We start from the raw sequence: 14,792 nt of genomic DNA on the forward strand, positions 1-14,792 counted from the left end.
CCGGGCAGGCGGCGCCGACCCCCCGCGCGTCGCACATGGAGCGCTGGACCGAGGCGGCGGCCGCGGGCAGCGGCACTTCAGTGGCGCGCTCAGCCGGCCCCTCCCGCTCCTGTGCGCTGCTCCTCCGGGTCCGCGTGCGCGGTCACCATGGCGTCCAGTGAGGAGGACGGCACCAACGGCGCCTCCGAGGCCAGCGACGAGAAGGAAGCCGCGGGCAAGCGGAGACGCCTAGGCTTACTGGCCACCGCCTGGCTCACCTTCTACAATATCGCCATGACCGCCGGGTACGTGCGCGCGAAGGTCCTTCCACGCTCCGCAAGCACCAGTGCGGTCCCTCCGCGATCCGGGCTCGGGGACGCGGGGAGCGCGCGCTCGCGGGGCTGCTGGGGGTCGAGTCGCGGCGAGGGCGCGTGCACGGGGACGGAACGGAAGCGCAGGGGGGAACTGTCTAGGGGTCTAGGCGGAGGCGCGCGACGGTGGCGGGGGCTTTTGGAGCGAGAGCGCGCGTGTCGGCCAACTGGGGGTCGCGGCCCCGTAGGCGCACGTGGAGCGGGACAGCGCGTGTGCCCGGCCACTTGCGATCGGAGCACTCTGGGAGAGTGGCCGGGGCGCAGAGAGCAAGAGCGCGCGTGCTGGGCCCTAGGTGGTCGCGGCGCGGCGGGGGCGCGCGGCGCAGTGGGGGAGGGGCGTAGCGGGGTTGAATGGAGCGGGGCGGGGCGGCCAGCCGCCGCTCGCTGGGCATTGCCTAATACGGTGCACGGTGTGGCGCGGCGGCACGGGGCGCGGGCCGGAGGTTAAGTATAGACCCTGGCAGGAATGTGGGGCCGACCCACGGGGCAGGCGACTGCGGCCCGGCCGCCTCCGCCTGCTGTTGAAGAAACGGCCGGGTCTATTCACCCGAGCCGGGAGCTGTCCGCTGGCTGTGGACACCGGACCCTGGCCGTGTGGTTCCTGGTGCTGTGGATTGCTGGGCAGTGTTCACCTACTGTTTTTTCTTCACCTACTGTTTCTTTCTAAGCATGACACTTAGAAATGCCCACTTGGGACTTTGTTTGAAACATCTGGAACAGGGCAGTTGACCAGCGTCTTTCTGGCCTTGTCCTTTCCAGATTACCGACTACCCACTCCACTCCCCATCTCTGGCCTCCCCCAGTCCTAGTGTGAGTAGGAAGTTAGGATCATGCGCGATCAGTCTTCAAAGGGCTATCAAATGGCTTATGGGTCTACTGTGACTGAAACCCATTATGAAAATGTCCTTTGCTGTCTTGCCTTTAGAAAGAGTTACTTTCTCAATATCTTCTCACGTTTTAAGTTAGAGAATTGTGAAGAAACGTTTAGTATTTAAAAGCCTCTGAAGCTTATAGAAAAAAATGTGAACGTGTAAAAAAATGCGATTCTATTTAACAAATGTTCCTGTCGATCATCTAGTATATATTATACTACTGAACATCAAATATAATTAGTTCATAGATATGTATTTATTGGGGGTTACTGCGTGCAGGGGCTGTGCTGGTTCCTTTGGCTATGTCTTCTAATTTTTAGTTTTCGAAATCCTGTGAGGGGTACAGAATAATATTTTAGAGTGAGGTATGGAGAGACCCCCAAGTCACTGGCTGGAGATCACAACCAGAAAGTGTCAGGGATGGATTTCCTCTGAGACTCACTCCAGAGTTGTGCAACCTCATCTTCTGGCTGCCCTGAATTCCAGACCTTTGAAAGTTCAGAAAAACAAACAGACTTAGAACAACTGGCAGATGGTTCAGTGCCCACCATACTCTGTTGCCTTAAAATGCAGCAGGGTCTGGGAGTGGTCGGTTTCCTCTGAGACTTGCTCACCAAGTTAGTAAACGTTTTTAGAATACTCACCTTATGTTAGTTGATTGGCTGTCCCTTCCCTGTCCAGTCTGCTTCCCATTTTTAAGACCACGTTATTGTTTCAAAAATGAAAACTTGCTGCACAATCCCAGTTTAAGATCTTGAATGAGAAAGTTAAAATAATCCCCGGGTGACTGGCTCCCATCCTAAGGGACTTGGGGCTGTCCTCATCGACGACCATTTTCACATATTCCCATACTACCCAGTTTACCTTTCCAGTGTTCTTGCCTTTGAAACCCCCGACTCTGTTTTTCAGGTTGCGTTTTACTGGATCCCTCTTTGTCTTTGCATCGGCTGTTCCCTCTTTCTGTGATGTCATCCTTTTCTTGTGGCTGCAGCAGCACCTTTGAACTTTTCTAGGCTCCCCTGCCTAGAGGGACTCTAGCTTTGTGTCCTCACACTTTAGTCCTGCTGTGTCCTCCTTTCTGCAAGCCAGTGCTTATCCTAAGTGTGTCTGTCTTTTTACTGAGAGGGACCACTGTTTATCAAGGCAGATTACCCAGTAGTTCTATGAGCCTCCATAGATAAGCATTCATATTTTCTTATTTACCCTTCAGGTTTATGCCCGAGCACCTTCTGGATGTACTAGCACATCCTGACTCCTTGATTTTTTTCCGTCCCACTTGTTGTCACTCAACCATACCATGATTGTACTAATTCTTCATTGTAAGTTCCAGGAAGTAATAAATACTTATTGAATGAATGAATGAGTGAATGAGTGATGAAGGTCTTATAGAACATTGGCGATGAATGTCTGTTGTATAAGGCCCTGTTTCCGCTTGATACTCAGTTACGACATTCTAATTTTCATAATTACACTTTTTATTGTTATGTAAGACTGTATAGAAGAAATGTACAATTATTGATTAAGTCAGGACCTAGGGACATTTTAAAGTTCCCTTACCCTGACCCTTGGAATAATTAGTGGCTTTTGGCAAATCCAGAGTAGCTCCTTTAAAGGATGGAGAGATTTTTATTATATAAATATATAAGTTTATATATATACATATATATGTATATATGGCTTACTCATAATGGGTTCTTGACTATAGCAGTGAGCATCTGTGCTTTGCTTGCCAACAAACGCTTCTGACCCTATAGATGCTAATGCATTGCTAATCTCAAGTCATGTGGGTAATGTAAGAGCTGTAAGACATATATCCCAGGCTCATCCCTGAAGAAGGACAACCTGGACATTTACACGTAAACACCAACTGCAATAAAGACGGAATAGAATGACTGCATACAAAACAGGAGCCAGAGGACTGAGAGGACAGGGAGACTGAGAGAAACTTCTGTGAAGGAGATGAAAGCATTTGAATCGATCTTTGAAGGCTAAGCTGGGTTTGCCAGACACGGTTGAGGAGGCAGCCTGTGTTAGTATAGAGACGGGAGGCTGGGAGACATCAGTTAGCCAGCACCAATGGGCCCGAAGCACAGACAGATGGTGGCTCGGCCCATCCGTGGGAAGGCCACAGGTGCCTTGCTGATGTGTGGATTTTATTTTTTAAACACTGAGAGACTGTTGATGGCAGGTTCTGTAGTGGAGTAAAGTTGATAAGTTGTTTGGCCTCTGAGCCTTAGTTTTCCCACCTGTAGAACTGGAACAACACAAGCACTTTGCTAGATTGTAACACGGGGTAAAGAGGTGATAGATGCGAGGTTCTTAGCAGAGGTGTTTGATGGGCAGATGCAGGAGCTGATGCAGAGGCCCAGCAGGGGTGATGCTTAGTACCCTGCTCCTCATACTTCAAGAGAAAGTAACCTATCCCCAGTGGTTAATTTGAAATTACACTTGGGAGACACAAAGATCTATACTGTTATACTGAATGTACCTTGATAGAGCAATACATCAAATTTCGTTTCCCAAAATGTTAAGTAATAGTCATATCGTCTAGATAACATTTGCTTGCTGTGGATGGTAGATTGAGTGAATGAATATGCCACGATTGCTTTATTCCTTTACCTGCTGATGGGTATTTCTAGTCTGGGACTATAATATATTTAACATTCATGTACATTCATGTGTGGACTTATTCTTTCATTTTTCTTGGAGAAATGTTTAAAAGTAGTGGCTCTGTCATAGAGTAGTCACATGTCCAGTGTCTCAAGCCGCTGAGCTCTTTCCCCAAGGTGTAATGCCATTTTCCCTTACCATTAGCAATAAATGAGACAGTTCCTGCATGTCATTGCCAACTATTGGTATGGCCAATGATCACTGTTTAACATTGAGTAAAGTTAGGACAGGAACTAGAATAGGGCAGGAACTTGAAGGCAGGAGCTGATACAGAGGTCATGGAGGAGTGCTGCTTACTGACTTGTTCCCCATGGCTTGCTTAGCCTGCTTTCTTCCAGAACCTAGGACCATCAGCCCCGATGACCCTACCTACAAGGCCCTCCCCATCAATCACAGCCCCTCCTTCATCAATTACTAATTAAGAAAATGCTCTATAGATTTGTTTACAGCCTGATCTTATAGGAGCATTTTCTCAATTGAGGTTCCCATCTCTTAAATGACTCTAGCCCGTGTCAAGTTGACATAAAACTATGCACTACACCTAGTAAGTATATTGTATATTCTCTTTGTGAATTTAATTTTCATTTTCATGACCAATGATACTGAATATGTTTTCATGGGCTTGCTTGTTGGCAAACTTGTATGTCTTCTTGGGCTTAATGTCTGTTCAAATCTTTTGCCAATTATATGGCTTTGATGTGTTGTTTGGTTTCCTAATATTAACTTTTAAGAATTCTTTTGTTCCCTTTTTAAATATTTTTATTAGGTATTTTCCTCATTTACATTTCCAATGCTATTCCAAAAGTCCCCCATACCCTCCCCCCACTCCCCTACCCACCCACTCCCATTTTTTGGCCCTGGCGTTCCCCTGTACTGAGGCATATAAAGTTTACATGACCTATGGGCCTCTCTTTCCACTGATGGCCGACTAGGCCATCTTTTGATACATATGCAGCTAGAGACACGAGCTCCGGGGTACTGGTTAGTTCATATTGTTGTTCCACCTATAGGGTTGCAGTTCCCTTTAGCTCCTTGGGTACTTTCTCTAGCTCCTCCATTGGGAGCCCTGTGATCTATCCAATAGCTGACTGTGAGCATCCACTTCTGTGTTTGCTAGGCCCCGCATAGCCTCACAAGAGACTGCTATATCTGGGTCCTTTCAGCGAACACTTGCTAGTGTATGCAATGATATCAGCGTTTGGAGGCTGATTGTGGGGTGGATCCCCGGGTAAGGCAGTCTCTAGATGGTCCATCCTTTTGTCTCAGCTCCAAACTTTGTCTCTGTAACTCCTTCCATAGGTGCTTTGTTCCCAATTCAAAGAAGGGGCAAAGTGTCCACACTTTGGTCTTTGTTCTTCTTGAGTTTCATGTGTTTCGTAAATTGTATCTTATATCTTGGGTATTCTAAGTTTCTGGGCTAATATCCACTTATCAGTGAGTACATATCATGAGAGTTCTTTTGTGATTGGGTTACCTCACTCAGGATGATGCCCTCCAGGTCCAACTTCATTAGCTCTTTCCCAGGTATGTGATTTGCAAATACTGTTCCCGGCTCCAGCTGTCCTTCATCTCCTAACAGTGGCTCTCAGAAAGCAGGCAATCCTACCTCAGAACCTTCTCTGCACCTTCAGTTTACCTCTTTATGGGCATGGGTGCCTATTTCCAGTCAGTCAAAGCTCTCATGTGCTGATTACAAAAGGAAGTAGCAATTTAATCTTGGAAATGCACTGAAGAGTTGATAATGGATAGTATATGAAAGTATAGTGTGTGCAGTTGAAAGCCATCTCTCCTGTAGGCCTAATTGTTAACCTAAAGAGGATACAAAGAAAATATTCCAAATTAGGGTGACAATTTTCGACAGTGATTGAAATGGTGCATCCAGGCAGTGAGCAGAGCTAGCTACTAACATCACAAAGAAAGAACAGCCAGGAATGTTTTGCTCCTTTAGAAATACACTAGAAAACTTGTCAGAGTCTGATGGAGCCCTAGAACTAACTGCCAATTTACAGAAATGTAGGAGGCAGAACATAGTAAATGACCTAGAACCTCAAGTATCCAATTAGATCAAGACAGTGAGCAGCCTGCAGGCCCAGCCACCCAGTGTTCATCAGACAACTTGAAAGGAAGGAATAAAGGGAAGGGGGAGGGAGAAGGAGACCTGTAGATTCAAGAGACACACCAAATATTTAGAATAGATGAATTCTGTCTAAAGTGCGCATGTGTATGATGCTAATGTGGTCAGAAGACAAAGTTCTGGAATCATTTCTCTGCTTCCACCATGTGGGTTCCAGCGGCCAAATTCAGGTCATCAAGGTTAGTGGTAGACATCTTTTCACCCTCAAGGTTTTATAACAGCCAGAAGCGGTTATTTTAATGTAGGACACTGGGGATTATAGGTTTAGTCATAAAGATAACAATTTTAGAGATATACAATAAAATATTCAGGGCCATATTAGAGAGTGTTGTGGATCTAATTAAAATTAATCAGAGCAGTGTCGAGAGGAGAGGCTTTGATGGAACAAGATGACCACAGCATGGCAATCCTTGAAGCTGGGTAGCAGGCACGTGGGGGCCTTTCTTTACCATTCTGTATAATTTTGTGTAAGTTTGAAGCTGTTTTATAGTAAAAATTGTAAGTTTTCCAAAAGAATTATGAATGTAGAACAGGTATTGTGTCTAGAAATCTAGAAATCTAGAAGAAATCTTGAAGAAAAAGTGCTAGAAGATCGATAGAAGAAAGAGATAAGCTTGCCAAGACATCGTAGCCAGAGTGACTGACATACAAAAGCCCTTTCATTTTGTAGGTTCTGGCATATGTTGCTTGTCACAGCACTTTCCTCTTATCTTTACTCGCTAAGTTAGTGCAGTTTGAGCCAAAATAAATCATGTCCTATTTATCTCACATCTAATTTAGCACATCCTTATCTTAGTAATACTTGTTGAAAGATGAATTAATTAATGAGTGAATGGAAATAAGCAAGCAGAAACTCCTTTGAGACAGCTCTTGATTGTTTTTGCGCAGAGAATCTAGGGGTTTTGTTGGTTTGTTTGAGACAGTCTCACTACGTAGCCTTGGCTGGCCTGGAACTTGCTCTGTAGACCAAGCTGGCCTTGACCTTGAAGTGATCCTCTCTCTACCCTCTGCCCCTGGAGAGCTATCTGTCCAGGTGTGCGCCTTTACTTTAGGCTTGCAAGTCTGGTTTGTCAAGGACGGAAATTTAATCTATTTGGCTTCATGTAGTTGTTATCTCTGGCACATTTAAAAGCAAGACAGAACAGAGCATCCCTCAACCGAATTCCCAATGGGAGGAATTCCAGTTGATATGATTTTTGTTTTGTTTTTTTAATTATTAAACTGATACCCAAAGTTTGCTAACTGTAGGACCCTTAGAGAAACTCTGGGCCTTGGTTGTGAAGGTATCCTTGGGAATGAGCTCTGACTAGTTTATGCAGGTCTTAGCCTTCTTTACTGAAACACAGATGGAGTCAGAATAAAAGCCTCTGGTGATCTTTTCCAGCTCTGGTGCCTTCTTTTGTTTTCATCTGTGTAGTGTGTAGCTGGCACAATGCTGCCACCTATGGGGCAGTACCAGACTTGAAATACCACATAAATACTGTTTAAAATGTGAGGAACACTTAGTGCTTTCAAATACCACATAAATACTGTTTAAAATGTGAAAAACACTTAGTGCTTTCATGATGTTCTCGTTAACTTAGAAGTTGCCTTGCAAATTAAATTTTATAGGTGTCTAACTTGTCCCTGCCTCCAAAAGCCAGGTGTATGTAAAATGAGTGTGTCTTCACTAAACTTTTGGTTTTCTTACTAGAACCTCAGAGACGTAGAACCAAGATTGATACAGTTATTATGTTTTGGGCTGGGAAGGTACTTAAACTACCATCAAGTGAAATGAGCGCTTTAGGATTAACTCAGTACTGATTCCAGAAATGGCCCTTACCAAAGGCAGGGTCAAGGGCTGAATCAAATGAAGCTGTGATGTGCTAGGACCAAGGTTTGGGGGCTTTCGAGGTTCACTCCCAGCCTTGCCCATTATCGTACTCCAAGATGCATTTTGTAAGGTTTCTCTTTTCCCCCAGTGTTAAGGATTGAGTCGAGGGCTTCTCATGTAGTCTGTAGGCAGTCTACCACTGTGTTATGTCCTCAGTGGTAGGTTTAGTAAGTTATTCTCATTACTATGAGTGGCCTGTAAACTTTTAAAAATCATACTATGTAAATGTTTGAGCAATTTCTCCCTATGACTTTACAATGTAAGGTAAGCATGGATTGTTCTGTGACCATAGTGGTTGGAGCAGCCCAAGACAGCTCAGGAGCTTAGCCCAGGAGCTCACTCAGCTCAGGAGCTCCAGGTCTCAGCTGCTTTGCTGTGTCCCTTTGTGTCTGCTTCTTTAGTAAAAGAGAATAATCCTTCAGAAGCTTGCTGCATGGACCAAAATTGGTGTGTGGCCATGTCTGACAGATCTGAAGATGCACTTACGTTTTTTGCTGTAATTGTTCATATTTCTGCAACACAGAAGTCCGATGGTGTTAGACATTGCTTGGCCTTGTGTTGTTCTGTCCAGTGTGCCATGTGGTGAGCAGGTGGAGAGGAGAGTGGTCTGCATGTGCACTCTGTCCTTCAGTTTTGTCAAGGCTGTATAGTCACTGTATCTTTACAAAGGAATACATTTAAGCCAGTGGTTCTCAACCTTCCTAAAGCTGAGACCTTTTAATACAGTTCCTCATGTTATGGTAACCTCCAGCTATTAAATTATGTTCATTGCTACTCCATAATTGTAGTTTTGCTACTATTTTGAATCATAGTGTAAATATTTGTGTTTTCCCAATGGTCTTAGGTGAGCCCCGTGAAAGGGTCGTTTCATCCCTGAAGGGGTTGCAACCCGCAGGTTGACAACTGCTGATTTGACTGTACACTTCGATAGCTCCCTATTATTAAAGCCTAGGGCAATTACTCATATCTGTAGATGGACTGTTCCAGGCTTTCAAAAGCCACTGAGAAGGCAACTTTCTTAAACTTCAGCATACAGGAATAGAGATGGAAACCAGGAAGTTAGCTCTCACCAGGAACAATATCAAGTGTGGGATGTGTGTACCAAAAAGCTGCTGTCCACAGGTGTAAATTCATGGTGAAGAGTGCATACTTAACAGATATGTGTAAGCTTACAAGGGTTAATATATGTTCTATTCTTTTTAAAAAACTCCAGCCTTTAGCTGGGTGTTTTGGCGAGTATGTTTAATCCTAGCATGTGGAAGACAAAGGCAGGCAGATCTATATGACTTTGAGGCCAGCCTGGTCTGCACAGTCAATTCTAAACCAGCCCGGCCATCACAGTAAGACCTGACTTCCAGCATCAACTCTTTGAAATCAGGCTCAGCTCATATTTGATCCATATGTATCTCTTCTATATTACAGCCATTGGTTTTGTTTAGTGAAGATTAATAAGTGATTCTTATTAAAGATTTCTGTGTGTGCCTACATAAATTACATGCTATATATTTTCTTATGAATACAACTTTTGGCCAGCTTTTTATCTTGAGACTTGTACTGGTTAGTTTACTTATTTCCAACCTGCTACCTGGGCAGAGGGAAAATCTACCTAGGAATTGCCGAGATCAGATTAACCTTTGGGTCTGTCTGTGGGACATTGTCTCACTTTACAATTGATATGGGAAGGCTCAGCCCACTGTGGACCATACTATCCCTAGGCAAGTAGGTCTGGGCTGAATAAAGGAAAAAAAGCTAGCTGAGAGAGGAAGCAAGCCAGTAATCCATTCCTCCATGGTGTTTGGCTCAGTTTCTGCCCAGGTTTCCCTCCATGATGGACTGTGCTTTTGATCCGAATGTTTTATCACAGAAATATAAAGAAACTGGCACTATGACATTTTGTAATTATGAAATGCTTTGATGATCTCATTTTTTTAAATACACACTCTACTTCTGCCAGTCTGTCAGTTTAATTGCTGAAAACAACCGTATCCTAGTTACGGCTTTGTTGGTAGCTGGCCCTTCATATATTCCACAGAACACCTTTTGTTCTCTTTCCCTCTGGGCTGTTTGTTTTTTTTTTTTTTTTTCAACTTAACACACTAAGAGAATGATAAAACACAAATATTTTTGTACAGTTTTTGGCATTTTTTAAAGAGGTTCAGTGAGGGTAAGTATATATGATATGAACTATCTTGAACTTTGTAACATACATAGTACTGTGGCATTAAGTACATTTACAGTTTGTGTGATTGTCATCACCATTCATATTCCTAAGTTCATCATAGACAACAAAACTCTGCACACATTAAACACCAATTCCTACTTGCCCTTTCTCCCAGCTCCTGGCAACCATGAGTCTTTCAATGCCTAGAACTCTGATAACCCTTGGTAATAACCCTCTGATACCGCTGATAACTCATATAAATGAAGTACATGTCCTCTTGCTACTGGCTTATTTCCCTCAGTACAGTGCCTTCAGGGTCCCTCTATATCATAGCTCATATTGGTGTCCTTTCTTTTTTTTTTTCAAAGATTTATTTGTTTATTTATTTATTTAATGTAAGTACACTGTAGTTGTCCTCAGACGCACCAGAAGAGGGTATCAGATCTCATTACGGGTGGTTGTGAGCCACCATGTGGTTGCTGGGATTTGAACTTCAGACCTTTGGAAAAGCAGTCAGGTGCTCTTACCCACTGAGCCATCTCACCAGCCTGTGTCCTTTCTTTTTAAAGACAGAATAATATTCTGAGCCTGCAGGAAAGAGTTGCATGGATAGGAATCTAAAATACTGGTGTATCTCAATCTGCAATATTGGTATATTAAAGTGTTGGTATATTGCAAGTATGTCACTCATTTTGATGAGTGAAATAGGGTGGCTTGAATTTAGGTATCACTGTAGACTGACTACAGGAGAATGACAAAGTGTTGATTGACCACAGGAAGCATCTCTGCAGTCAGCAACCAATACCTGTTGCTTCTACCTTTTAGTTACTGCTGATAGTAAGTAAACAATGCTGCCATCATTGCATGCATGTATCAGTAATATTAGTGTTGATAGAACTTTGTAAAATGCCTTTATTTTCTCTAGGTGGTTGGTTCTTGCTATTGCTATGGTACGCTTTTATATGGAAAAAGGAACACACAGAGGTTTATATAAAAGCATTCAGAAGACACTTAAGTTTTTCCAAACATTTGCTTTGCTTGAGGTAAGTTTTTTAAATATGCCTGCTATGGTGTTTATTTGGAAAAAAACTTCAGTTGAACAATGCGAATCCTCATTTGCTAATTATGTAATTCCCCCTGGGCTTGTTTCCTACCCCTGCTGATGTGTATTTAATGTTTCTGTTATTGACTTGTGGTTTCTCAATTTCCCTACAGGTAGTCCATTGTCTGATCGGTGAGTTGCTCCTTTAATTTCATACTGCTATTGTAAGGTGCTTGTGAGGCAATCATTGACTTGATTTCTCTTCCAGGAATTGTACCCACTTCTGTGCTTGTGACTGGGGTCCAAGTGAGCTCAAGAATCTTCATGGTGTGGCTCATTACTCACAGTATAAAACCTGTAAGTGATGCATACATGTTGCCTACTTAAGTTATGGGGAGGCTTTTCATTCTTAGAAACCTAAAGTATTAACACTGTAGTGTGTTGGGGAGCTGAATTGTTTTCTGGATGTGAACACATTTCTATTCAACTGAACTGTTTCTTTTCTATTACATTTCTTCTTAACCTAAGTCATTTTTTAAGAATCTTTGAAGTTATCAGTGTAAACAATTCATTTGCTTTTCTTTGTTTAGTACAGGCAAATGTTAATGTAGTTTTTTGGGGGGGTTGTTTGTTTGTTTTGTTTTTTTACATCTGAACAAATAGAAAACACTGGAATTAAAAGTTGTAGGTTTTAATTCTCACGAAGAGTACATTTCAGAGATCTGTTGTACGTGGTGACTACAGATGTGACAATGTATACTTGAAAATTGTTGACAGTAGGTCTTAAATGTTTATCCAAAACAAATAAGAAATATGCCAAGGTAAAGTGTAAGTTAATTAGCTTCAGTCAGCCATTCTGTAATGCATACATATTTTCAGAACAGCATGCTATGTACCATAAATATATGCAGTTTTAATTTGCCAATTAAAATACATTTTGAAAGTTAAGGTTGAGGAGCTTAGAGAAAAAAAAGACACATTATTTATGGACGCATGACAGGAGACAGACCTAATTACTGAATCTAATTAGTGGTTTCAACTATGTAGACAAAACAAACACTGTGCAAGTCTCTCTGAGGATGTTGGGCCTTTTAAACTCGTGTCAGAAACATTTCTCAGCTCAACCCTTCTGACCTTCTTGACAGCCTCCGTAGTCTCCTGTCCACTTGAGGACAGATCTCTGGCTTTCTTTCCACCCCACAGATTCCTTTCTCGTCTCTTCTGTGCTTTGGAGCTGACACCTAACCTCCTCCCCATTTCCTTTGAGCCTCCCTGGCCTTGTGTCTGTGTGGGGACAGATCTCTGACCTTGTTCCCTCTCACTCCCCTGCACGTTAGCCCTCTTGACGAGTATCTTTTGCTCAACTGACTTGAACCACCTGTCCCTAACCAGGACTGTAGAACGGACAGTACTGAGCACACACCCCATACACAGCCCAAGTATTTTCTAAAGTTGCTCTGTAGTTTAAAAGCAGAGAGACATTGAGAGACCAGCAGAAAAATGACTCTAGACAGTGAAGGAATATAATAATTGAGCCAGAACCACAGAGACTCTGAAGAAAGAGGGAGAAGAAAGGCAGAGTTGTGTAGCTGACACTACTTAGAGGGAACCATTAAAAAGAAGTTAGGAATGGAGAGGTCCTAAGAGGAAAGGAGCTGCCTGGTCCTTTTATCTCCCGGAGGCTCTGACAGTAGCTTTCCACCAAGATTTATCAACAACTGACTAATTAATTCAACCAATATTTATCGAACATATCCTACACATCTCGAAGTACTAATTCCTGGATTTCCAAAAATGAATAAGGCTGTCACTCTGGATGGTGGGGCACATGGGTCATGCAGCAGCTGTGCAGCCACTCTGCCTGACACTGTGCTTGAGGATGTGGCTGTCAACAGTGCCTGGAGGTTTCTTACCCTCCGGAGCCTGTGATGGTGGGAACTAAATAAATAGTTATGCAAATGCTGACTTGATTGCCTTTGTTTTAAGTGCTTTGAGACATGAGCACAGTATGCGTTACACTCTATACCTAGAATTTAGTGTCTTCTGGGGAGTGTTTGAAAGCTACCAGAGACAAGGTGTATGTAAGCTGAGCGAGCACTGACTGATGTATAAGAGAGAACATTTTCAGTTAAGTTTGGTGAGTGTTAATCCAAAAAGCCGTGTCAGAATGGGAAGGAGAGCAAGGAGCTGGGCAGACCTGAGAGAGGCTTGGGACTTGTCTTAGACTGAATCCCAGTGATAGTATGCTTGCCACGAACAACTTAACAGTGAAGAGATTCATTTGAGGCCCTGGTTTTAGAGGGTTCAGCACATGATTCTTGGCTCTTAGGCTATGTGGAGGGGCAGCATCCTGGCAGCAGGAACATGGTATAAGTTACTCAGCTCACAGTAGAGACAGGAGGCAGAGAGAATAAGGGATCAGGAATCAGGTGTAACCTTCGGAGGTCTACCTCTCCAGGGACCTGTGTCCTCCAGCTAGGTCCCCTCTGCCAATTTCCATTGTCTCCCCGAGTAGTGCTACCACCAGGCATGTGCAACACATGAGCCTGTGGGGACACTTTATATTCAACCCATAATAGGAACCAATAACAGCCCATTGCAGGGGCTGTAATCTTGGAGCTGAGGCTTAAGAGATGAAAAGGGGTACTGTATGGGAAACAATTCTAATTAGAGGGATCAGCATGGGTAAAGACATGTTCTAAGCATAGCCTGGAAATAATACAAACTATAGCATTACCGCAGTGAGAAATGGAGAGAGGTAACTGCAGATGCCATTGTGGAGATGACTGAGCTCAGACTATGAGGACCTTTATGTGGCATTCAGCAGTTAGAAATACCCTTTTCATCTGGTAAGCAATGAGATATCAATGTTAACTTTCAAATCTTATGACTTAATCTGATCTCCTCCTCCTCCTCCTCCTCTTCCTCCGCAGCGTTTTATTTTTGCGTGTGAGGAGGATAAACAAATGAAAAACCACTTAGGAAATAGAATGGTCCAGCTGCAACATGATAAGGCTGGAACTGAAATCCGAATGTTAGGGACAAAGAAGAATGGCCAGATTAGAGAGTTGGTATCTTTAGTCACTGTTCTATTGCTATGAAGAGTCACCATGACCAAGGCAGCTCTTATAAAAGAAAGCATTTAATTGGAGGCTTACTTCAGTTTCCCAGCATCGGTAAATTATCATCATGGCAGCAAGCAGATAGGCATGACCCTGGAACAGTAGCTGAGAGCTGAGCTTCACAGGCAGCAGACTGAGAGAGAGAGACACTGGGCCCACCCCCGCAGCGACACACAAAGCCACACCCACCCCAACAAGGCCACACCCACCCCAACAAGGTTACACTTACCCCAACAAGGCCATACCCACCCCAACAAGGCCACACCCACCCCAACAAGGCCACACCTACCTCAATAAGGCCACACCCACCCCAACAAGGTCATACCTTGTACTCCTTCCCAAACAGTTCTACCAACTGAGGGTAGGGGTGGGGTTCAAGCTTTAAATATATGAGTCTCTGGGGAGCCATTCTCTTTCGGACTGCTATAGCATCGCAGTAGCATTTGTATGACTTGATGACTAATAGGAAGTTGGAAGGGCAGATTGTTCCCATTCAGCTTTCAAGGCAACAGTGTTGTCCCTAGGATATTAATCACATTTACTGGATGGACTGAGGAAGGAGGAAGCA

The 14,792-nt window shown here is 43.7% G+C and overlaps 1 protein-coding gene across 3 annotated transcripts in view; it reads left to right on the top strand.

Annotated features, from left to right (window-relative positions):
* Hacd1 (3-hydroxyacyl-CoA dehydratase 1) overlaps positions 1-14,792 on the top strand; it is a 97,824-nt gene continuing 83,032 nt past the window's right edge. Inside the window, exons 1-4 of one of the 3 annotated variants that reach the window (XM_021155907.3) lie at positions 1-284; positions 10,986-11,103; positions 11,276-11,294; positions 11,371-11,459. In XM_021155907.3, the coding sequence (XP_021011566.3) occupies positions 148-284; positions 10,986-11,103; positions 11,276-11,294; positions 11,371-11,459 (363 nt within the window). In that variant the 5' untranslated portion in view covers positions 1-147. The remainder of the gene's footprint in view (positions 285-10,985; positions 11,104-11,275; positions 11,295-11,370; positions 11,460-14,792) is intronic. The other 2 variants (XM_085835177.1, XM_085835175.1) reach the window with 2 other exon arrangements.

This window comes from Mus caroli, unplaced genomic scaffold (assembly GCF_978045245.1).
Source record: "Mus caroli unplaced genomic scaffold, Mus_caroli_1 scaffold_2, whole genome shotgun sequence".
NCBI classification, from domain to species: domain Eukaryota; kingdom Metazoa; phylum Chordata; class Mammalia; order Rodentia; family Muridae; genus Mus; species Mus caroli.